Source organism: Ranitomeya variabilis, chromosome 3 (assembly GCF_051348905.1).
Source record: "Ranitomeya variabilis isolate aRanVar5 chromosome 3, aRanVar5.hap1, whole genome shotgun sequence".
In the NCBI taxonomy this organism is placed as follows: domain Eukaryota; kingdom Metazoa; phylum Chordata; class Amphibia; order Anura; family Dendrobatidae; genus Ranitomeya; species Ranitomeya variabilis.
In genome coordinates this window covers 504,462,203-504,488,307 of record NC_135234.1, presented here as the reverse complement: position 1 = coordinate 504,488,307, position 26,105 = coordinate 504,462,203, and the positions used below count along the sequence as shown (strand labels likewise).

The 26,105-nt window shown below is 42.9% G+C and overlaps 1 protein-coding gene across 3 annotated transcripts in view; it reads left to right on the top strand.

Moving 5' to 3' along the window:
- The window catches only part of ATP10A (ATPase phospholipid transporting 10A (putative)), a 242,105-nt gene that overhangs the window by 204,420 nt on the left and 11,580 nt on the right, over positions 1–26,105 (top strand). For all 3 annotated transcript variants that reach the window (XM_077296870.1, XM_077296872.1, XM_077296871.1), the window contains exons 14-16: positions 20,838–21,150; positions 22,165–22,241; positions 25,534–25,659. In XM_077296870.1, coding sequence (XP_077152985.1) covers positions 20,838–21,150; positions 22,165–22,241; positions 25,534–25,659 — 516 coding nt within the window. The remainder of the gene's footprint in view (positions 1–20,837; positions 21,151–22,164; positions 22,242–25,533; positions 25,660–26,105) is intronic.

Below are 26,105 nucleotides of genomic sequence, written 5' to 3'. Positions count from 1 at the left end.
TACCCAATTCCAGGGCTCGATCAATCAAAGTTCGTAATTTGGCTGAAAAAATGCCTGTGGGATCTGACGGAAGTTTACGATAGACAACTGGATAATGTGAGATACTATGTTCTTCTTCTACATAGAGGCCATGGGGCCAAAGAACAATATTGCCCCCTTTGTCCGCCTCACGTATGATAAACACATTATTGGCCTTCAAACCAAACAAGGCACGCTTCTCAATTGGAGTAAGATTGTCAACCATAGGAATCCTAGCAGGTAACGCCTCAATGTCCCTCTTGGCCATTTCAAAAAATATTCTTATAGCAGGGACAATAGAAAACGGTGGCGAGACAGATGATTTGTTTCTATGCGGAAACTTAGGCCTACCTGTATCCTGCTGACCTTCACGCAACAAATCCATAAGGTCCTGAAATACATTTGTTCCGTCTGGTCCAAGAAGAAGGAAGCTTGTGGCTTGTTATGAAGAACCTGTAGGAGGATTTTTCTACAGAACAAAAAAAGATCTTTAGTCAATGTAAATTTGTCCACCTGTTGTACTGGTGAAAAAGATAGACCTTTGGACAAAACTGAAGTCTCATGTGTGGAGAGGACATGTCTGGATAAATTAACAATCTGAAGAGCATCCCCCTGATTGTACTCACGAGAATTCTCTGGATCAGAAGCGGTCACTTGCGAAATTGTCTCCGTGGATTGCGACGTGGTGGTCTGTAACTGTGGCTCCTGGTGATTCGAGCACATCCGCCTCCTACGTCCCCGCCTGGTCCTGGGTCGATGTCGCTGTCTGCCGAGGACAAAAAATCGCTTGAGGTATGTGCCTCCAAAGATGGCGCTGATCTGTCAGTGCTAGCAACCCTTTATTTTTGATTAAAGCCCCGGCGTCTATTTCCCTGGTGTGTCCAGGAGAATGCTGCCTTATCATCAAACTCTGCTTTGTCCCTTAGGAATTTAGAACGTTTTTTAGACATAATTGTCTTATTTATCAAGCAGATCCTTGAGTCTGGCTCTAAATGGCTGGACCTGAGAGACTTCATCAAAATTGCTTAATTTAGCCTCTAAATTTTTAATCTCAGTTTTAACAGTGGTTAATAATTCTCTATCATGTCTGATAAGCAGATTGATCAAGATATTGGAACATCGTATCAAACCCTGTTCCCACAGTGTACGAAAAGTGGGCGATGGCTCCCAAGCTGGAAAAATAGAAATCCTGAGCCCCCTGGGTATAATATTAAGCTTCAGGTACTCCTCCAAACACCGAATGTTCCAGAGTAATCTAATGCCATGTTTCTGTGAGGCAATTAATTCCGTGGTAAGACCTGAAAAATCTGAGTCAACTAAAGCATTACTGGATTCCACAAATGCTTGAGAAGACGCGGCCCTCCATGGCGCGTTCCGTGTGTCCCAATCCATGGGCCTGAGCGTGTCTCCCACAATACCTGACAAAAATATGTTATGTCTGTATAAAAACTATAACAATTTAAGCTATAATAAGCCGTGTGCTGCTGGTCAGAACGGCAATCAAAAAGGTGCCTGAAAACCAATAATGACAAACTGAGGAAACCAGCGCACTACTGATCCTAAACATGAATCTCAAGGCGTGCAAAAGAGTGGTAACAATATGTCGAAAAAAGAGAACAAAGAGCCACTCTCAAAAACTGCACACCACAATGTATATTTAAACATGTAAAAAGATGAACTTTTATTGATATGCAAATAAAAACATTTAAAACCAATGGAATACCAAGATCCCCATAATAATCCCTGCACATAACAATAGCTGGAGAGGGAGCACGTATCCTAACAATATAAGGTGATATATATTACATTCATAGAAAAATCAATATAACAATGAGGATACAAAATATGGTACAAAAACTGCCCTAATTAATGCAGCCTCTTGAACACAAAAAACCTAGAAGATAAGGAGTATGAACACTACCTGTGAAAGTCAGGGTAAAAAAACCTTATCTAAGAAGCGGGCCAAATGGCCAATGAATGAAACATATATATAATCGGTACCTGTATGCCAGCAAAACCATTGGACCATCAATATAAAGCAGCGACACAAAGCCCCAAACACATGGTAAATTGTGTGCAGATGTATCTAGTATCCTGCATGTGGGACTGTAGTTACCACGTGCCAGAACCGTAGGTAAAGGTCCCAAGTCCAGCCATAGAGATGGTGCCAGGCATATGAGAAAATATACCAATAAAAAGACAAAGTGTCAAGAGGCAGGGAGAAGTATGGGGAAAGACCACACGTATCGCCGTTACAAGGACGGCTTCATCAGGGGAAGAGTGCTAATAACGCAACCAATTCAAGTTTAAATACCTTCAGATAATGTCAGGAATGAGCGACACACGCCGGAAGACCGGAACCAGAAGTGACACACTAGCCGGGCGGAAGAAAAAGAACAGGCAGACGTCTCTGCCAGTACTGCACAATGCGCATGCGCCCGAATCCTACAGCGCAGCGCATTGTGCACAGAATGCTGAGCCAGAATGAACATGGATGGCCAAAAGATTGCATAGAGCAAGCAACATCAAAGGGACATACAAGACAGATGGTATCAATCATACACATGCATACACATAGAGATATTAGAGGAGACCCAATGCAAGAATAATGATGAGAAATAATGAGAGGGAATAATCAAAACACAATTAAATAAAGAACCTATTATAGCTGCATGGTGTATCAATTTATTTAAAGATCGCATGTGCCCAATGTTGTATGGAAAGCTACAAAAGAAGTATCATATGGTGTGAATCCAGATAGCAGGATGGAGAGAGACACCTGGTTGAGGGGCAAAGGAATAATAGATATACAAATAATCCAAAGCTAAAACACACAGGTACCTCTCGGTATGGATATACCTAAAAAAGCATGAAAGAATATGGCCATACATAGTATTTACTCAAAATAGTATGAACCATATAAAAAATAAATACACTTGGACCAGTGTCAGGGGGTCTCCAAACGCGACATGGCTCCACCATTGATGCCAGCAAATTTTGCGTTCAAAAAGTCAAATGGTGGTCCCTCCCTTCTGAGCCCTGCCATGCGGCCAAACAGTGGTTTACCCCCACATATGGGGCATCAGCATACTCAAAACAAATTGGACAGCAACTTTTGGGGTCCAGTTTCTCCTGTTACCCTTACAAAAATTATAAAAAAATTGGGGCTAAAAAATCATTTTTGTGGGAAAAAAAATTATTTTTTATTTTCACGGCTCTGCGTCAAACTTCTGTAAAGCACTTGGGCGTTCAAAATGCTCACCACACATCTAGATAAGTTTCTTGGGGGGGGGGGGATCTAGTTTCCAAAATGGGGTCACTTGTGGGGGGTTTCTACTGTTTAGGCACATCAGGAGCTCTGCAAATGCAACATAAGCCCGCAGACCATTCTGTCAAAGTCTGCATTCCAAAACGGCGCTCCTTCCCTTCAGAGCTCTGCCATGCGCCCAAATGTTCCCCCCCCCCACATATGGGGTATCAGTGTACTCAGTATAAATTGCACAATAAATTTTGGGGTCCAATTTCTCCTGTTACCCTTGTGAAAATAAAAAATTGCGGGCTAAAAATAATTTTTGAGGGAAAAAAAAAAGATTTTATATTTCTCCTGCGCCTCATTGGGGGACACAGACCGTGGGTGTATGCTGCTGCCAATAGGAGGCTGACACTGAGTGATACAAAAAAAAGTTAGCTCCTCCCCTGCAGCATATACCTTCCTGCTGGCTCTCTGCTAACCAGTTCTTGCTTAGTGTCTGTAGGAGGCACATGGGTCTGGTCCAGACCCCATCGTTTTTATTTTATTTTTTACTTTTCTGTAAATTTTTATTTTTTAATTAACGGAGTGAAGGGGGCGACGGATCATTTCAAGGTTCTGATCTCCCCCCGAACCATCAACAGGCGAGAAAGCGGAGTGTCGCCTCCCTGTACCCTCTCCTGCGACGTGGGAAGCCATGCCTTAGCTCACTTCAGGGGCGACGGTTCCTTCGGGTCCCGATCTCCCCACACCAGCAACGGGCGAGCACATGGAGTGTCGCCTCTATGTATCCTCTCCTGGAGCCAGGCCTAATGCCGGACAACTGGCCCTGTCCACCCGGAGGCTGAACTCCGTGGATGCTCCTTCTCTTCGGCGTCTGAGCAGCCCCCACTGTCCCACCACTGTTAAAGCGGATGGCACAAGGAGGCGGACGGTTCCTCTCCACCTCCCTAACAAAGGGATGATGGATTGACGGTTATCGCTTTATCCCTGCACCGTCCACGCTGCAATACCTGACCTGCAGCAGAACAGCACAATCATCCGCGGTGGCTCCATGCCGGGATGCGCCCCAATTGTGAGTGGATCCAGTCAGCGATGGGCCCCAGCAGTTGAATATTAACATGCTGAAAGGCAGCGGCAGCTTCTCTGTAGCCCACCTCCCTAAGGTAACGCTCCGGCCGGCTGCAAAAATTTAGCCCCCGGCTTCGGCCGATGTGTAGGCCGCATCCCGGAAGTCGCGCCCGCACTATGGCACACTAAGGTGGCTCTGCCCATCTTTTCTGGAGTTTTCTGTCTGACACGGGAGCATTCGCTTTTCTTTGCCCACTGCCCCTCTATTCTACTCCTGGTTTTGCTCCCGCCAGCTGCAGAAATGTAGGCCCCGGCTTGGGCCTATTCATGGAAGTCACGTGGCTCTGCCCACATCGTGTCTGTGGCTCCGCCCCTGAAATGGCTCCTCTCGCTCTCTGTGAGACTTTATCACCTCTGCATCTACGGGTGGCCATCTTGGTCCACCTGGCCGGCAGGGGCGATGGTTTTTTGCATTAAAGAGGCACAACGACTCTGCAGCCGGGTAAGGAAGTACTGCTCTCTTCTCTCCTGTACTTACATGAATGACCCGTATTATTCCCCGATCTTAATGGAGGCACATGACCAGTATTCCCTGGTGTTAAAGGCACATGACCAGTATTCCCTGGTCTTAGAGGCACATGACCAGTATTCCCTGGTTTTAATGGCACATGATCAAGATTCCCTGGTCTAAAAGGCAGATGACCCGCATTTCCTGGTCTTAAAGGCATTTGACTAGCATTCCCTTGTCTTAAAGGCACATGACCAGTCCGAAGCTGGTCACCCTAAATGAACTCAGGAACCCTCCGCCGCCGATCCCAGCTTATACCAGAGTACCATAGTTCCCCTGAGTGGGCTTCATCACTTGCACATCCCATGTCTTCTCTGATCAAGAGATTGAAGCCCTCCGTGAACACCCTGTGGCTCTGAGTGCTCGCAGGACCGATATATATGGTTCCTCTCCTACATGAGAGCTGTCGGCTAGCAGGGGCCGCAAGTATTCTAGAAACGTACAGGCGTCTAGAAAATCCCTCACCAATGATTTCCTGAGAACAAGACTCTGATATGGATCGAATACTGCCTTGGTTCTGGACTCGCCAGAGCTTCAGAAAATGATGGATTCGCCTATTTATCATCAACTAATCTCTGTTGATTGATGAGGGCTACGGTTCTACTCTAGATCACGCAGTGTCCCTCATAAGGAGACTAAACTCCCTCGCAGAGCTTTTGTCATTCACCCGGACAGGGAGCGTCCGGGTAAGCGATCCACTGGACAGAAGCCTCTGCAAGCGCGGTATCCTTTTTCAGCCAATATGCAAACACGTGGGGTGTCCCCTCCACGTATACCCCCCTACGACGTGGGATGCCATGCCTGGTCTGACTCTTAGGGGCGACTGGTCCTTTTACAGGTCAACGATCTCCCCACACCATCAATAGACAAGCACATGGAGTGTCACCTCCATGTATACTCTTCTGCAGTCAGGCCTAACACAGGAACCAGCCCTGTCCACCCAGTGACCTGAACTCTGTGGATGTACAGTGGCACCCTTTTTTAGCGTCCAAGCACCCCCCTCTGCATCTCCACTATTTAGCAGATGATGCAAGAAGGCGGACGATCCCTCTCCACTTCCCTGTTAAGAGGGTGGTGGATCGAGGGTTCATCATTTTAACTCTGCACTGTCAAAAGAGAGCGGAGGTAGCAAGAAACAGCTTTTCCTGACCTTCTGGATGCAGCCACGCATTCTGCCACTTGGCAGATTAACTGGGTAGAGCCTCCTGGGGTTTGTCTACCAGTATTCATGCCCGATGGGTCATCAATTAAAATTACAACGGACTGTCAGATAGCGAATCTGGTTCGGTCCGTCTTGAAGCCTCGGGTTGAGTGCTCTACCCTTCCTTAGCCACCGCATGGGTTGCTCGAGCAGTGGTCTCCTGGTCGGAGACCTTAACTGCTTTGAATCACATCAGTAACCTTTCCCTGAAGACAGTACAGCTACAGCTGGTCAATCAAAATTTCTTGAGCAGGAGACTAGCTGGTTCACGCCTCACAAATGCTGCTAGTTGCACGGCGCTGTCAGCAGCAAATGCCATTACACCCAGAAGGGCATTATAGCTCAGAGTATGGAAGCGTACTCTGCGTTGAAAAAGCCTCTGACATCACTCCCTAGGATCGCATGTTTCCTATAGACCCAACCAGCAGTGGAAGAATTGTCCAGGACGGTCTAGATCTAAGGGATCTTGGTTCCAAAAAGGGGGACCAAAAAATAAGACTGATCCTGGACCTCAAACTTTTACCAAGCTGGACATGGTCCTCCTTCAGATGGAGTTCCTCCGCTCAGCCATTAATTCAACGGAAAAAGGGTAGATTTTCTGGCATCCACCAACATTCGGGATGCTTACCTTCACATTCCTATTTTCCCCACTTCAAAAATTCCTTCACTTTTCCATTCGCAAACAACATTTTCAAGTCACGACCTTGTCCTTCGGCCTTGCTACTGCACCCTGAGTGTTCGCAAGGGTCATAGCGGCTGTCATGTTCCTCTTGCACCCTAGAGGCGTGGTCATCCTGCCCTATCCAATCGGCTTTCTAGTCGCTCTTCCAGGACTACGCTGAGTCCTCTATATCAATTGCTATACCCTCTCTCTCCTGGGCTCGCAGCTTCATCTAGACAGGTTTTTCCTCTTTTTCCAGCCCAGCAGATATCCTTTTTGAGGATGATCCTGGACACTTCCAGAGTGTTGGTATTTCTCCCTTGATACAAGGCCGTGGCCCTTCAACTCAGAACTCACTTACTTGATCACTCATTCCATTCGATTTACTGGGAGGGTCATGAGGAAAAAAGGTGACAGCAATGGAAGCTGTTTCCTTCGCTCCGTTCGTTTTCTGTAGGTCAAACAGGCTTTCAGAGGATAGTCTGAGCTTCTTCCTCATCCAGGGGAGTTCCTTCCGGTTCAATGATTATTAGTGACTACCGATGCCAGCCTTTTTCTCCCGATCTTTGTTCTGGAGATCTGAACTATACTGCTAGTCCTACAGCAGGTCCTCTGCCTTCTGGCGGGTCACCCCCTCCGAATTCAATTGGATAATGCCACGGCTGTGCCATACGTCAATCATCTAGCAGGTACCCTCGGTCAGGCAGAATGGACGAGGTACCTCACATTCTCTGATGGGCCGAGATCTATCATTCGGTGATCTCGGCAGTACACATCCCAGGAGTAGATCTCTGGGCGGTAGACTTCCTCAGCCATCAGGGTCCCCGCCTCAATTGAGTGGGAACTTCTCCCGGAAGTCTTCCATCAGATCTGTCTTTACTGGGGCACTCCAGATGTAGATCAGATGGCGTCCATACTGAACGCCAATGTACTCGTGTTCATGGTTCGGCCTCAAGATCCAAAAGCCATTGCAGTGAATGCTTTGGTTCTTCCGTGGTACCAGTTTCCATACCCCCCCCCCCCCCCTTCCCCTACTTCCGGGAGTCGTTTTTAAGCAAGAAGGCCCCCAGTGGTCCTGGGAGATAGGTTTTTTGTTTGCGGAGCTAGTACTTTTTCTGACTTATTGCAATGAAACTGCAAGTAGCGACTTTCTTGAAGGGAGTTTTCACATGTGGTCCTTCCCTTTCACATACCACTAGATCTTTGGGACCTTAAAGGGAACCTGTCACCCCTCCCCCCATGCATTTTTAACTGAAGGAGCCACCTTGTGCTGCACTAATGCTGCATTCTGTCAGGGTGGCTCTTTTAGTTGGTGTCCCTGCCAACGCTGAAATAATCGTTTTTTTAATTTGCCCCTCGTACCTCTATTTTGTTAAGGGGGCATGTCTCCCTCCCCCCCCCCCCCCCCCCCGACACAAACTCCTCCCAGCCTTCACTCAGGGCCTCCGGGCACCACCTCCATTTCCTTCATGAACATCCCCAGCGCCTGCGTTGTAAGTTCGAAGGGCAGCGCTAACTGGGCGTGCCCGAAAAAAAGAAAAAAGGTCCTGGGAGTCTTACAGTAGACTCCTTTTTTTTGATCCGGACAGCCTTTACTATCAGGGAAGTTCTCCCCTTTTTTCTCTACTATCTTGTCATCCTGACAAGTCTTCGGAGCTAGACGCTCTGTTCTTTGTTCTTTCAGACTTTTTTCCTTATTACCATCAAGGCAAGGTTGTCCTCAGGCCATCCCCGTCCCTTGTTACCATGGTGGTATTGTATTCCCAATGTTACGAGGACATCGTTCCTCCCTCATCTTTCGGCACCAGTCCATAAAACGGGAGGGATGGGTTCTCCATATTCTGGAAGAAGTGAGTGCTCTGAGTAGGTACGTATCGTGCGCGGTGTCCATCCGAAGGTTGGACACCTTATTTGGGCTTCCTGACAGTCAGAGGAAGGCTTCCTGATGGTTACAGGAAGGGTTTAGCCATTTAATCGGCCATGTTAGCCTGGCGGATTAGTTGCACCATCCAAGAATCCTTCCGGGTTAGACATCAGCCTAACTCCACTCTACTCTGTCGATCGAGGTTTCTTGGGCTCTTGGCACCAGGTGTCGGTAAAGCACGCCTGCAAGCTTGCGGGTTCGTCCAGTCTGCATGCAGTCTTGAAGCACTATAATTCCCAGACTTCCGCAGATGTGAGTCTGGGCAGGCCGACTCTGCAGGCCACGGTGGCGCTCTTGTAAGTAGCGGTTACACAGGGCCTGATCTGATGTTGTACCCACCCAGGGACTGCTTTGGGATTTCCCACGGTCTGTGTCCCCCAATGAGGCGAAGGAGAAATAGGGATTTTTGTGTACTCACCGTAAAATCCTTTTCTCCGAGCCATTCATTGGGGGACACAGCTCCCACCCTGTTATTAGCTTCTGCTTGTTTTATAGCTTGACATGCTGTACTGTCATATATAATGCTATACTTTGTTGTTATTGATCTCCTACTGCTTTTGCACCGAACTGGTTAGCTGAGAGCCAGCAGGAAGGTATATGCTGCAGGGGAGGAGCTAACTTTTTTTGTATCACTTAGTGTTAGCCTCCTATTGGCAGCAGCATACACCCATGGTCTGTGTCCCCCAATGAATGGCTCGGAGAAAAGGATTTTACGGTGAGTACACAAAAATCCCTATATTCACGGCTCTACATTATAAACTTCTGTTAAGCACTTGGGGTTTTAAAGTGCTCACCACACATCTAGACAAGTTCCTTAAAGGGTCTAGTTTACAAAATGGTGTCACTTGTGGAGGGTTTCTACTGTTTAGGCACATCAGGGGCTCTCCAAATGCGACATGGCGTCCGATCTCAATTCCAGCCAATTCTGCATTGAAAAAGTCAGACAGCGCTCCTTCCCTTCCAAACTCTGCCGTGCGCCCAAACAGTGGTTTACCCCCACATATGGGGTATCGGCGTATTCAGGAGAAATTTCACAACAAATTTTGTGATTCACTTTCTCTTTTTACACTTGTGAAAATAAAAAAAAATTGGTTCTGAAGTAAAATGTTGGTTAAAAAAAAAAAAAGTTAAATGTTATTTTTTTCCTTCCACGTTAAGTTCCTGTGAAGCATGTAAAGGGTTGATAAACTTCTTGAATGTGGTTTTGAGGACCTTGAGGGGTGTAGTTTTTAGATTGGTGTCACTTTTGGGTATTTTCTGTCTTGCACACCCCTCAAAGTGACTTTAAATCTGAGATGGTACCTAAAAAAAATTGGTTTTGTAAATTTTTTTGTAAAATGAGAAATCGCTGGTCAACTTTTAACCCTTTTAACTTCCTAACCAAAAAACAAATGTTTCCAAAATTGTGCTGATGTAAAGTAGACATGTGGAAAATGTTATTTATTAACTATTTTGTGTGACATATCTCTTTGATTTAAGGGCATGAAAATTCAAAGTTTGAAAATTGCAAAATTTTAAAAATTTTCACCATATTTCCGTTTTTTTCACAAATAAACGCAAGTAATATCAAAAAATTGTTAACACTATCATGAAGTACTATATGTCACGAAAAAAACATTCTCAGAATCGGGATCCGTTAAAGCGTTCCAGAGTTATAACCTCATAAAGTGACAGTGGTCAGAATTGTAAAAATTGGCTATGTCACTAAAGAGTTAATACTGAGATTGGAAAAAATCCTGTTTTTTATGATTAACAACTCTATTCTGACATTAGAGATCAGAGCCTCTTATGACCTCCACCATTTAACCCTTTTGACTACTATGATCAACCCCGATTTCAACATTTAAGCAACAAGACTTGGGGTGTTGTGCTCCTTTTATTGCAAAGAGTCCATAACTTTAGTAGACATAGGTTTGACATTATCACAGGCATAATAGGTACAATTTTTCCTTCATGTATGATGACTGAAATATGAAATTAAAAAATTCAGCAGAATTGTTTTTTTTTTTTTTGCTTTATATTGCTAAAATAAAAAGTATCTAATCTAAAAGGGAACCTGTCACTATTTTTTTCTGATATAACCGGCCACCACCTTTCATCCCCATGTGACAGTGCTCTATAATGCTGCACATATGACTCCAATTCACGGTGCAAGCCAAAAAAAGACCTTTTATTATACTCCCCTATGGCGCACCTACTCATCCACACAGTGTTCCCCTTTTGCGTTTCTGCGCAGACTTCTCTCTGCCCTGCCGAGGGCAGAGCAAAGTACTGCAGTGCACATGCGTCGGGAAGGGTCAAACCAGCTTTGGCGCATGCACACTGTAGTACTTTTCTCTGCTCTAGGCAGGTCATGTGCCTGCGCAGGAGCGCAAAGGGTAACAGTTTGTGGATTCTGTAGGACACGTCCTCACACACTAAGCACAGAAGTAGGGCAACATTACAAGAGGAGAGGAGGCAGCGGACTAACACCAGTAACGCCTACAGGAACAGACTGCCCCATAGGTGAGTATAATAAAAGGTCTTTTTTTTTTTTCCTTGCCTGACGATTTGGATGAAGAAAAAGACCTATGCATACAAGGCGCACACCTCAATATGGGAAAAATCTACAAAATATCTTTATTGACCACAAAGCACACAGTGAATAAAAACATTTAGAAGTCAAAACATGACACCAGACACCATGACATGGTACCAGTAAAGTCCATATGACCATAGATACAGTGCCTTGCGAAAGTATTCGGCACCCTGGAACTATATTCCTACATATCATGCTTCAAGCATAAAGATACCAAATGTAAATTTTTGGCGAAGGATCAACAACAAGTGGAACACAATTGTGAAGTTGAACAAAATTTATTGGTTATTTTAAATTTTTGTGGAAATTCAAAAACTGAAAAGTGGGGCATGCAATATTATTCAGCCCCTTTACTTTCAGTGCAGCAAACTCACTCCAGAAGTTCATTGTGGATCTCTGAATGATCCAATGTTGTCCTAAATGCCTAATGATGATAAATACAATCCACCTGTGTGTAATCAAGGCTTTGTATAATTGCACCTGCTCTGTGATAGTCTCAGGGTTCTGTTTGAGAGCATCACAGAGAGCATCATGAAGACCAAGGAACACAACAAGCAGGTCCGTGATACTGTTGTGGAGAAGATTAAAGCCGGATTTGGATGCAAAATGATTTCTAAAACTGTAAGCATTTCAGAGAGCACTCTGCAAGCAATCATATTAAAATGGAAGGAGTATCATACTACTGAAAATCTACCAAGACCCAGCCGTCCCTCTAAGGCTGTGTGCACACGATGCAGATTTAGTGCAGATCTGCAGTGTTTTTTTCTGCTGCAGAAACGCTGCAGATCTGCACTGTGATTTACAGTACAATGTAAATCAATGTGAAAAAAAAAAGCTGTGCACATGGTGCAGAAAAATCCGCGCAGAAACGCTGCAGATTTCAAAGAAGTGCATGTCGCTTCTTTTGTGCAGTTCTGCAGCGTTTCTGCACCCCTCCATGATAAAAATCTGCAGTGGTAAAAACTGCACAAAAACCGCAACAAAAACGCACAAAAACTGCATCAAATCTGCACCTGCCAGGAGATGCAGATTTTAGTGCAGAAAATTCTGCACCACATTTCCTACGTGTGCACACAGCCTAAAGTTTCATCTCAAACAAGGAGAAGACTGATCAGAGATGCAGCCAAGAGGCCCATGATCACTCTGGATGAACTGCAGTTTTCTACAGCTGAGGTGGGACAGTCTGTCCATAGGACAACAATCAGTCGTACACTGCACAAATCTGGCCTTTATGGAAGAGTGGCAAGAAGAAAGCCATTTCTCAAAGATATCCATAAAAAGTGTTGTTTAAAATTTGCAACAAGCCACCTGGGAGACACACCAAACGTGGAAGAAGGTGCTCTAGTCAGATGAAACCAAAATCAAACTTTTTGGCAACAATGCCAAACGATATGTTTGGCATAAAGGAAACACAGCTCATCACCCTGAAAACACCATCCCCACTGTCAAACATCATGGTTTGGGCCTGCTTTTCTTCAGCAGGGACAGGGAGGATGCATAAAATTGATGGGAAGATGGATGGAGCCAAATACATTACCATTCTTGTAGAAAACCTGTTGGAGTCTGCAAAAGACCTGAGACTGGGATGGAGATTTGTCTTCCAACAAGACAATGATCCCAAACATAAAGCAAAATCTACAATGGAATGGTTCACAAATAAACGTATCCAGGTGTTAGAATGGCCAAGTCAAAGTCAAGACCTCAATCCAATCGAGAATCTGTGGGAAGAGCTGAAAACTGCTGTTCACAATGATCTCCATCAAACCTCACTGAGCTCGAGCTGTTTGCCAAGGAAGAATGGGCAAGAATTTCAGTCTCTCGATGTACAAAACTGATAAAGAAATACCCCAAGTGACTTGCAGCTGTAATCGCAGCAAAAGGTGGCGCAATAAAGTATTAAGTTAAAGTGGCCGAATAATGTTGCACGCCCCACTTTTCAGTTTTTGAATTTCCACAAAAATTTAAAATAACCAATAAATTTCATTCAACTTCACAATTGTGTTCCACTTGCTGTTGATTCTTCACCAAAAATTTACATTTGGTATCTTTATGTTTGAAGCATGATATGTGGGAAAAGGTGGAAAAGTTCCAGGGAGCTGAATACTTTTACAAGGCACTGTATATAGTAGATACAATGCAGAAGGAATATATACATTGTGTAAATAACAATGACTCAAGCCCAGTATATGTATCAAATGAAAAGACTGTCCCCAATGAATGAAAATTTCCACGGCAATTCTGCAACGTGTGCACTTAGCCTAAAAGTGACTGTTTGAGAGATGGTGTGCTTGTTAGGAATTTTCTGTAGCTTTACTGTCCTAATAGGTTAGCGAAGGTTCACTAAAAGGTGAAAGTAAACTATGAACTGCTGTAAAGCTGAAATTGTACTTCTGTCAGTGGTCAATAAAAGCTCATTTCCTTTTTAATTAATTACTGATCTTATTGCTTGCAATCTCAACAGTTTCTATCCGAGGAATGAATGCTGAAGACGTACAAAAATGTGATATATGTTCTTTGTGCTTAAAGATCATGCATAGAAATTGCTGATTATTTTCAAGCATTAGCAGTTGGGGGAGTGCCCGCTTGTAGCAAATCATATGGAGATGATAATTTTATTGTGCTTTATGCTGACTTAGTCTTGTAACTTTTGCTGCAGCTGAGCCATATTGATCTAAAACCCTCAGAACATATGGAGCAGCAAAGAGCTTGAAGAAGCTATCTAGGAATATTATTACATATTTTAAACAATGTTACAGATCGGCCTCATACAGGCCAATAATTATAAGGTTTTCATCCAGTTTCCTGATGCTTCCCAACACATTTTTCCCATGAAGTAGCATTAGTATTAAGAGTGTTATAAAATGTAGTCATGCAATGCAGTAGTACATATTGCTTGTTCCATCACTCATCGCTAGTGTAATCATGCCCCACAGCAATGCAGTTGTATAAAGTTCCACAAATCCAAATTGAAAGGTTCACACTACTGCTCATTTATTCACCAATCAGCAATAATATTAAATCACTGACAGATTCAGTGAAAAACATTGATTATTTAGTGACCATACAACCTGTCAAAGGATCAGATAAAAATGTATTAAGTGAACAGTCAGAATAAAAAAATGATGTTCAGGTGTAAGCACCTGAGCATGGACAAGATTGCGACTAGGCAACCACAGCTCTTGTGGGGTGTTCCAGATGTGCAGTAGTCTATATTTGCCAAAAGTAGACATGGGGAAAAAACGACCAGTGAAGCTGCAACAGAATCTTGGATTCACATGGATTGTGAAGGATAGCCACAGAAGACCTATTACAGCACAAATTGCTGAAAAAGTGAATTGTTGCTATAATAATAATAATCTTTATTTTTATATAGCGCTAACATATTCCGCAGCGCTTTACAGGTTGCTCACACATTATAGTCACTGTCCCCGTTGGGGCTCACAATTTAAATTCCCTATCAGTATGTCTTTGGAATGTGGGAGGAAACCGGAGTACCCGGAGGAAACCCACGCAAACACGGAGAGAACATACAAACTCTTTGCAGATGTTGTCCTTAGTGGGGCTTGAACCCAGGACTCCAGCGCTGCAAGGCTGCTGTGCTATCCACTGCGCCACCGTGCTGCCCGATGATGGAAAGTGGTTAGGAAAAGCAGTCCTTGTTGTGTGTCCACGAGCACTCAGATAAAGGCTTCCTTAGACAGACCTTGCTTATCCATCTAACAGATCCCAGAGAGTACCCTGACCTTTACCCTTTAATCACTGTATAGGGATCTGGGTCCCCTGGGTGATGTCCACAGAGTGAGAGCTGGCTGCCGGCAGAGCGGTGGTCAGAAAGCCATGTCAATACCAGGGGGTGAGGGACAAAAACAGAATTATCAAGCAGAGAGGGATAGTCTAAGGGTACCGTCTCACAGTGGCACTTTTGTCGCTACGACGGTACGATCCGTGACGTTCCAGTGATATCCATACGATATCGCGGTGTCTGACACGCAGCAGCGATCAGGGACTCCGCTGAGAATCATACGTCGTAGCAGATCGTTTGGAACTTTATTTCGTCGCTGGATCTCCCTCTGTCATCGCTGGATCGGTGTGTGTGACGTCACCGCTGTGCTCTGCTTTCACTTTACCGCCGGCACTCAGTCAGTGCGGGAAGCAGACGGCTAGGGACCTGACGGACACCGGAATGTGAGTATGTACGGTTTTTTTTTTTTTACATTTACGATGGTAACCAGGGTAAACATCGGGTTACTAAGCGCGGCCCTGCGCTTAGTAACCCGATGTTTACCCTGGTTACCCGGGGACTTCGGCATCGTTGGTCGCTGGAGATCTGTCTGTGTGACAGCTCTCCAGCGACCACACAACGACTTACCAACGATCACGGCCAGGTCGTATCGCTGGTCGTGATCGTTGGTAAATCGTTTTGTGTAACGGTACCCTAAGCATGAGCTTAGGTCAGAAACTAGAATCAAAGAGGCTGAACAAAGGGTAAATAGGACTAAACAAGAACAGGCATCAATAGTATGCTGTGAGTTTAAGTAGGGTGTGGAGCTGTCCATTGGCCATAGCAGGGAGATGATCACTCCATACTGTTGGAATGGGTGGCACTATACTAAGCCACACTAGCATCTCTAGCCGGACAGAGCCTGCAAAAACCTAATCTTCTGGTCCTGACATCACTTTGATCACCAGTACAGCCCACAGATTTAATCTGGTGACATGAACTGCACTGTTACAGACTGATTAAAGTGCACACGTTGATCACTGTTGGCCACCAAAAATACTCATAAAAGCCCCTATTAACTTCAAAACTGGACCCGAAAGAGGAAGGAAAGAAGGTGGGCTGATGTCATGCATCACATTTTCTTTTACAGCATGTTAAGCATAAATTACCTGAGGAAGAGACAGCACTACAAAGTGTTTGGAAAGAACACAAACCAGTGGAGGGGTAAAGTACTGTGCCATGTTCTGTTGGAAAAACTTGGATCTTAGAATTCACCTGCATTTTACTATGACATACTTAAACTATCTAAACAATTTTGCAGACCATTCATGAAAACTGCATTCGTTAATGGCAGTTTCCTCTTTAAGCAGGGTAATACACTTTGCAACAACAACTTGAGGCCATGGCTGTGGAGTCAGAAAGCCAAACCTCCGACTTCTCAATTTCCCTGACTTCTGACTCCACGACTCAACTAAAAGGGTGAACCTTAAATCAGAAACAGAACAAATATTTATAGGACATTTCATAACTTTACCAAATTATGAAAAAATGTGCAGTACCTACATTGTACTACTGTACCTAATTTGTTATATATTTTCGACGTTGGTCCATTTTATACCGACTCCATCAAAATGGACACAGACTCCATGATTTGGACTCCACAGCCCTGCTTTTGGCAGTCAAGCACTGAAAATATTAGCAGCGGTGTACAATCACACCTACAAACACACAAGGAAAAGCTGAATAGACAGATTGTGTGATAAAAAAAAAAATGTCACCCTAAATAACTAATAAAAAATATATTCAAAGGCTTCAGGCACAGGCTTATGGTAAGTTTAATTCATAAACTGGAGCAACAGACAGCATTTTGGTGCTTTTTAAATGTTTATAAAGTCATCACAAACGAATGTACAGTGGTATGTGTCCTGACCTAACCCTCACCCCTCCGCTCCCAAAAAGGTTAAATTATAACTTGGATCTAGCTATTACTTGCAATCAAAGGATATATACAAACACCAGCTCTAGTAAAAGTGCAACACAAAAGCAAACTTTTAGAAGAAACAAGTGTAGACACTAGGCTGTTGCACAAATACGCTATAACAATGGTGGAGTAGAAAGGGTAATCTAGCAATCTCAAACAATTCAGATCCAAGGGACAGGCTGTATGGCCCTCAGAATAAAGGCCCCGTCTCACACAGCGACGCTGCAGCGATACAGACAACGATGCTGATCGCTGCAGCGTCGCTGTTTCGTCGTTGTGTGGTCGCTGGGGAGCTGTCACACAGACAGCTCTCTCCAGCGACCAACGATCAGGGGAACGACTTTGGCATCGTTGAAACTGTCTTCAACGATGCCGAAGTCCCCCTGCGGCACCCGGGTAACCAGGGTAAACATCGGGTTACTAAGCGCAGGGCCGCGCTTAGTAACCCAATGTTTACCCTGGTTACCAAAAAAAACAAACACTACATACTCACCATCTGTTGCCCGTCAGGTCCCTTGCCGTCCGCTTCCCGCTCTGACTGTGTGCCGCCGTACAGTGAGAGCAGAGCGCAGCGGTGACGTCACTGCTGTGCTCTCACTTTACGGCGGCAGTCAGAGCAGGAAGCAGACGCCAAGGGACCTGACGGGCAACAGAAGGCGAGTATGTACTGTTTTGTTTTTTTTTTTTTACATTTACGCTGGTAACCAGGGTAAACATCGGGTTACTAAGCGCGGCCCTGCGCTTAGTAACCCGATGTTTACCCTGGTTACCAGTGAAGACATCGCTGGATCGGTGTCACACACACCGATTCAGCGCTGTCAGCGGGGCCTCAACGACCAAAAAAAGGTCCAGGCCATTCCGACACGACCAGCGATCTCGCAGCAGGGGCCTGATCGCTGGTACGTGTCACACATAGCGAGATCGCTACTGAGGTCGCTGTTGCGTCACAAAACTTGTGACTCAGCAGCGATCTCGCTAGCGATCTCGCTATGTGAGACGGGGCCTTAAGAGAGATTTTTGTTATATTTTCTTCACTTCTCTCGTAGTATTTCCTGCATTTTTCCAATAGCCATTTTTCTTTTACATGTATGTATTGTATTACATTTTTATCAGGCCTGGTGTTTGTATAAGTCTTTTCTTGCTGCCGATAGTAGTTTTCATCACCTATCATTTGTAATTATCAAAATTGTAAGAGTTCAGGAGGTTAAATGGGTTTCACAGATGAGAAGAAAAGAAATGGAGCACTCGCCTTGTCCTTGATATTAGAATAACATCCACGTCATGTTAAAGTGCGGTGTGCAGGTGGTAGGGGAGTGAGCAGATTGAAAAAGCCTGACGGACCGTACCAGCAGTAATTTTCTATGAACCTCGGTTGACTAGCTACTCCATAAGGGTTTTTTTTTATGGCCATGGTAGTCTGGGATGATAGCCAACTGAATCCTGCCACTAAAAAGACCACACAATTGTTTTTTAACCTCTCTTTATCCTCTTGTGTAATCCATAACCCCTTCATGGCATATAACGTAGATTTATGTCCTGTGTCATGCCTCTGACTTTGATGCGGGCTCACAACACTGAGCCTGCATCTTTCCCCCACATGGCTGCTGATTTAATTAGTCATCATGTGCTTTTAACAGCCATGGGTGCAGCGGCGCTGAGCTTACAGCTGTTAACCAGTTAAAACCCGCTATCAATCACTGACAGCAGGATTTAACAAATGCCAGCCAGCCGTAAGCACATAATTCATTCTGCCCATCGGCGCCCCTGTCATGTAATTGTGGGGCACTGATCACGCTGAACGGTGGCGCTGATGGGTTGTCATAACAGCCGGGAATCTTCTGATGACCCATGTGCCTGTCATTATGATACTCCTGTGAACACCCACTCGTGGCTGGCGTTCATAGATCTTGATTTTTGCTATACGTAGCAGTTCTGAAGCCCTGCTATGTATAGCTCAGGTGGTCACACTTTAGGGTCACCATATTCAGGGTGACCTTATGCTACATAATCTAGCACTTACTCTGGTTTATGGCATTTTGATATTTTGTTATACTGTCACGCTTTTGTACATGCTGTCACATACTTTATGTATCTGTGTTCTTATGTTTTAGGCAGCTTACCTAGCACGACCCTGGGGCAATCTCACCAGTAACCCCCCACCTTGGCAGGCTATTATCCAGACCTAAGCACGGTCACCTCGTCGTAGTCCTCTCAGCAACACACCCACTCTATATCTCCGTAATGAAGTTCACTCACGTATCACCAAGTCAGGATTCACTTAAATCCGTCACCATTGTTGTCTTCTGGTTACTTTACTAGTGATATTTTGTTTTTTGTTTTTTGTGCTATATATCTCTAAATAGTACACATTGTAACCTCGATGTGCTTCATGTATTTTGCATCATGTATTTTGTCTCTAAAAAAATCCTTTTGTATTTTTGTATATGTATATTGCAGTATTCAAAAAGTCCTGTCTGATGAAGGTCCTATGTTGGGACCGAAAACGTTCATGTTGAACTGGATGCACTGAATAAATCATATTTTACGTCACCACAAAGTTCTCCTGAGTGCCAAGTATATTATTGCTGATGTATAGCACAGGCAATCGGACGACCACAGCTGCAAGTCTCCTTAAGGAGACGACTTACAGTAAAAAGTACAAAAATAAAAAAATACAAGTTCTCCCCCCTTTTTTGCCTTGTTGAAAATAAAGCAATTAAAAAAAAAAAATACACATTTGATATTGCTGCTTTCAGAAATGTACAATCTGTCAAAATATAAAACTAATTAAAAGGGTTGTCCACTACTTGGACAACCCCTTCTTGATCAAAATGTCTAGCCCTCATAAAATAATAAAGCCTATACTTTCCTTCCGTGCTGGTGCCGTTCTCCCGTTGTTTGCACTCATTCTCCCCGGGGCTCTCGTGCAGTGTTGTGAAACGTGACGCCGACGCCCAATCACTGTCCCCACCTTCGGACATATTGAACATGCAGAGGAAGTCCGGGAGGCAACTGATTTCTGCCTTCCTCTTCATGTTAGATTAGTCCAAAGACAGAGACGTCAGCGCCGATTGGACGCTGTGGTCACGTGTCACAATACTGCACAAGGGTGCCGGTGAGTAGGAGTACCGACATCACTGAAACTGCGTCGACATAAGAGGTTGAGAAAAAGTTTTATTATTTTATCGGGGCCAAGCAAGGGGTATGACAAGAAGTTGTCCAAGTAGTGGACAACTCCTTTAATCCGATTGGTAAGCAATGTAACGAGAAAAAATAATCTGCCGGAATTACGTGTTTTTGTGCCAACGCAACATTGCAATAAGAGATTATCAAAATATTGTATCTACCCCAAAATTGTATCAGTGAAAACATCAGCTCAGGGAGCAAATGAGCCCTGTCCCAGCCCGAAAAATGAAAACGTTACAGGTCTCAAAAGTCATGCAAATTTCTGAATTTTTTTTTCACCACTTAAAAAAAGTAAAATAAATAGACATTAGATATCTGCGTATTCGTACTAACCTGGAAAATCATATTGGCAAGTCAGTTTTACCTTGTAGTAAAGATGTTAAATCCAAAAATTTTTTTTTTTTCCAATTTCACTGCACTTAGGATTTTTTTCCTGTTTTTGGTATACGATGTGGTAGAAAAAATGGTGTCATTAAAATAGTACAACTCATCCCATCCCACAAAAAACAAGCCCTCGTATGGCAATATTGATGGACAAATAAAGTTATGTCTCTTGGAAGAAGGCGAGGAAAAACCTATAGCCGAAAATTGCCACGGCATGAAGGGGTTAAACAACTATAATTTTTTTTTCTCATTGTATCTCTGTACATTGTTCACCTATACTTTCTTTTTTTGTAGGATGCCTGTGCTGCTTTGCTTGACCAGTGTTTGCACTATGTGGAGTCCAAGATTCCAAATAACTCGAAGGAACGATCTACTTGGAATGTTGACTTGGGTTTTTCATTACCTTCATCTACAAAAAGCCCAAATCTTGGACTTGTTATCGATGGCAAAACACTAGCCTTTGCACTAGACTCAACCCAGTCGGATAAATTTATTTCACTGGCTCGAAAATGCCGTTCTGTTCTCTGCTGTCGTTCTACTCCTCTACAGAAGAGCATGGTAGTGAAGCTTGTTCGAGACAAGCTCAAAACAATGACTTTAGCAATAGGTATGCTGTTGTATTTACCTGACCTACTCTGGAAATTCTTAAAACAACTTCGCAAAAATGGATGTCATACTTTCCAACATTTATGTCCCTAATCTTGTTGAATTAAAAAGTGAATGTGTCATTAGGAAATGACCTACTTTTTAATTCAGGTTTTATGTTGAATGTATTTTTTTATGGTTTGCTTTATATTTTCTGTTTGCCATATAGCTATCTATATTAAAATATATATGTATTTTTAAAAAATGGCACTTTGCACACCAGTCACTTAGCTTAAAATTTGGACTCCTACTTCCTGTTCTGTACAGACCACTTTTTAGAAATCACTCTCATTACAGGCAGGATTACAATGAAAGTAACAAATGGATGGCATAGGATCACATTATTCACAATAGGTCATGTAACAGCACCCACCCTGCCCCTCACACCTGCACAATCACCTTTGACTCGATCAGAGTATGCCTGGAATGAGTTAGAGCCAGTCTATTACTGTCTGTCTATGTCCAAGAAGCTGTTGTAATGAACAGGAAGTATGAGTATAAGGCTTAATGCCCAGTGAAAATTGCAAGACCCCTGATTATTTATTTTTTTTTTTTACATAGATCATATTATGGAAAATGTAAAAGAACATGACAAACATTTTAAGAAAAACATTTGACATAAAAATATGATTTAACGAAATGGTAATTTTCTGCTGATACATTCTCTTTAAGGCCTCAGAAATGTCTGCATACTAGCCACGTTCACTACAAATTTGCTGGAACGCTACCCCTTTTATGGGGTTCATGTTATTGTCAGCACTGTTGGGATTGTTTTGACTGTTGGCATGTATAGCTATAAGATCATTTTTATAAAGTGAAATTTCAGTGATGATCTGTCTTATTACTGGTCATAATTTAAGCAATGTAACTTTTTATCAGGATGTTCCACCATTGTTCTTTGCATATTAATTTCTATTATATGTTCCCCCACTGCTGTACTGCTTTTTATCATTCCTATTTTTGTTATTCTTCATAGGTGATGGAACAAATGATGTCAGTATGATCCAGGTAGCAGATGTTGGTGTTGGGATATCTGGTCAGGAGGGAATGCAGGCAAGTTCAGACTCATATTTTTGCTTAAAAAATATATTCTCAAGGTATTAAATTATTTTAATTTGCAAGTTTGAAATAGAAAAAATGGCTGTCATTCTCCTGCAGTGAGGGCTTTTATCTTTCATAGTGTACAGCTAGTTTACTACTAGTTCAGCCACTAGTGCCTGCGCAGACCCTGGCTGAGCATGTACATTTTAGGAGAGGAGTTAACTCCTAACATACCAGCCACCTCTCTTCAGCATATTGATTTCTATACTACTTTCTTATCTGCTCACCTCAAAGTCTAACAAACTGCTGTTATAATCTTGAAAAATCACCAGGCTGCAGCATCAGCTTCTCCCAGTGCAGTTCTCCTTGTCCCAAGCTGTGTGCTGTGTTCAAATGTCATGTTACATCTGTGTAAATATGATACCAGTGTAACCTCCAAAACAAACCACTTGTGGCTGAATGTGTTACACCAGAACTTGTGCTGAACCTTTTAGTACTACTAATGCTACAACTCTCCTGCGCACCAAATTGTTACTCAAGGATGAGTGCCTGCCCTGCCAGAAACCAGGGAGACTGCTTAGGTCTGTGCTGCTTTAAAATACAACTTCAGAATAACCCTTTAAGCCCAGTGCGACTGGGCTACACGTGTTGTTCGTAGTGACCTCGCATACTGTAGCTATATGATCTTGGTGTCTGGTAGTTGGCTTATTCACCTCCATCTCTAAAGGGGTTGACATCACCATTTTCTGTTACTGGACCGCTAAGGACTGTGATTGACTACAGTTCTTAGGTGTCTAGAATGGCAAGTCATCGGATGTTTCTCTGATGCACCATTCTAGTCACCTGACCACTTGCAGCTAATCACAGCCCTTAGTGGTCTCTCCGCTGGTTGTCCTCTTCAGCAGTGTGATGGGATCTCTGCGTTGCTGAGCAGACTGCTTTCATAATCTTCAGGGTTTTCACTGCTTGTCAGAGATGGTGAGTAAGGGCGCAGTCTGACAGCTGTAAAACATGAGTGACCATCGCAGTGCACGGACTGGCTGGCAGCTCTTCTGATCTGAGCGTGAGAGCTGCATAGAAATACATGGTGTCACACTCGGGTCAGCAGAGCCACCGGCCAGTCCAAGCATTGCAACCCATGTTATAAGGCCGCCTGACTGCGCACTAAGTGTAAGGGTTCGTTCACACTTGCGTATAAATAATCTGTCAGTTCTCATCCAGGAGAGTGGGATTATTTTTCTTCTGACTCGTTATCCATATGCAGTCCGTTTTTTTACTCAGCAGCTATTAGTCTAATACTGCACCATTTACAGTTGCCTATCTTACAGAATTTTAATGTATCCATAAAAATCGAATGCCGTCCTTATGGCATGCAATTGTTTATATTTTTTTTTTCTTCACACCAACCACATTTCAGAATGAAATCACAGCATACAGTTGATTTTTTTTTTTTTTTCTCATGGCAAATGCAGCTGAGAAAAAATACACTGATCTGCACTGCCTCATTGAATAACATTTTATCAGATTTTACTCTTCCGATTTATATGCAAGTGTGAGTGAACTCTAATTGCTGTTGTCCTATAACAAGAGCTGAAACTTCATATAAAGAGTTCTGAATTCTGTGTGCAGCGTTGTGGGAGGCAGATGGCACAGTACTGGATTACCAAGTAGAGCTTCCTGGTGCCCACACACATTCTTACTACAGAGGGGAGAAAATAATGTAGTAAAAAAGTTTCATAAAGGTGTAAAAAGCTATTTAAAGCTTAATTTATAGATAAGAGTTGCACTTCTCCAGTTTTTGTCTATGCCTGTACTTTACAATGTATGTGCGCTATTTGTATAGAATTTTTAATGGATGGTATTTAAAAGTAAAACAAATTGATTAGGTTGTAAATGATTGTCTAAATATTTAGACAGCCAATTCCATTACAACCTTTTTTTCTTTAGGCTTTCAGTACCATTTTTACTAATTCTATGCAAATATCCCATGTGTTCTCTGGTGGTTATGGTCAATGTCATCAGTAAAAAATTAAAAAAAAATTGAAATTTTTGGTACATTAAAAAGAATGGTTAACTTATCTTTTCTGTCAGCCTAAAAATAATTCACATTGATAACATTTTATGGTACCTATCCTGTGTGTCAGTTACACAAATAAACAGTACAATGGGAAATTCAAATGAACAAATGGTCCAACTTGTTTACAAGGCATTTCTGTTTAGTGATTTTCCTTGTTGCAAATTGAAAATAATTTTAAAACGTAACCATCGTTTTAATTTTTATTTCATAAATCTATTGAAAATAGGTTCGTATTAGAAGAATTTGCTTCTTTCAACTCCTGGACTGATCTTTAACTCTCGATTTATGTGTGGAATCTGTATTCAATGAAAACAGATTTTCTCATTACTGAGACAGGAGATGACCGTTGGTACTTATAAAGTTCTACGGAGATGGGAGGAGCTAGAAGACATTCTGTTGAAAGCTCCCTGAAAGGACAGTGCTAGTTCTCTATAGAACTTTTCTGAGCACCGACTGTCATCTCCTATCTTAGTAATGGGAAATTCTGTGTTCACTGAAGATAGACTATACCTGTGAATTGAGAATGATCAGTCCAGGAGGCTAAAAAAGCAGATTTCTCTAATAATATGTATTGCAAAGTTTCTTACATTTATATGTACTATTGATTTATGGAGCAAGAATGAATGTTTCCTTGTTTTTTTCCCTTAAATTCCTGCCCCTGCTTTCCATACTGAGATGGTTGTGGTGTGCATATTCCATCATACAACATACTTGTAAACCTATCAATTTTCCCGAAGTCACCTCTAAAGCTGTATTATACAGACTAAAGATGAGAGTGCGTTTTCCTTAATTCTTTAAAGTGGATAAAACATGATTGACCCTTCGTGGTTGCAGTCATTGAATATGCAACAAATTGAATTACCCTCCCTATGCACTTCATTATACTCAATAAAGGAAATTGATTTTGCTTTGCACTCCATTACACGTGCCAGAGCAAATGCTAAACCCAGCAAATCAAACCGAATTCTGGTTGTGAAAATTGCTGTAATGTGTATAATACACACATCTAATTACACAGCGGAAAGTGAACATCTGTGTGTCTGTTACACATACAGAATATTGTTGCAGGATTGCTTTATTTGCTTCAGCCTAGCACAATGTGTCCTTTATCGGGGGACTGTAGCTAAAGTCTCAAATGACAAACACAAAGATGACCATATGGAAATGTATGCTGTGATTTTGCTTTAATTATATTTTTGCCTGTTTCTTCCTACCTTCTCGCTCCAGGCTGTGATGGCCAGTGACTTTGCTGTGCCAAGGTTCCGATACTTGGAGAAACTGCTGCTTGTTCATGGTCGATGGTGTTATTCTCGACTTGCAAATATGGTTTTATATTTCTTTTACAAAAATGCTGTAAGTAAATATGTAAATCTGATTATATTACTGTTCATGTTGATGCTTAAGTTATGATTAGGCCACATTCACACATTTAGTATTTGGTCAGTATTTTCCATCAGTATGTGTAAGCCAGAACCAGGAGTGGGTGATAAATGCAGAAGTGGTGATGTGTTTCTATGATATTTTTCCTCTGATTGTTCCTCTCCTGGTTTTGGCTTACATGTACTGACCAAATACTGACCGAATGCCGTGTTTTAATGTGGTAATCTGTCAGACCTCTTATATCTTTTATCTTTATCTTTTATGAAGCTGACAGTGGCAAAAGGGGATATTTGTTAATTTGCTCTCCTCTAACTAGGACTAAATGTTGGCAGGCAAATAAGACTTGCATGAGCCCTGCACTGCCAGTAAGGGGCGCTGGATTGAGTCAGTTTTTGTTTTTTACATTTTAAAAAAAATTA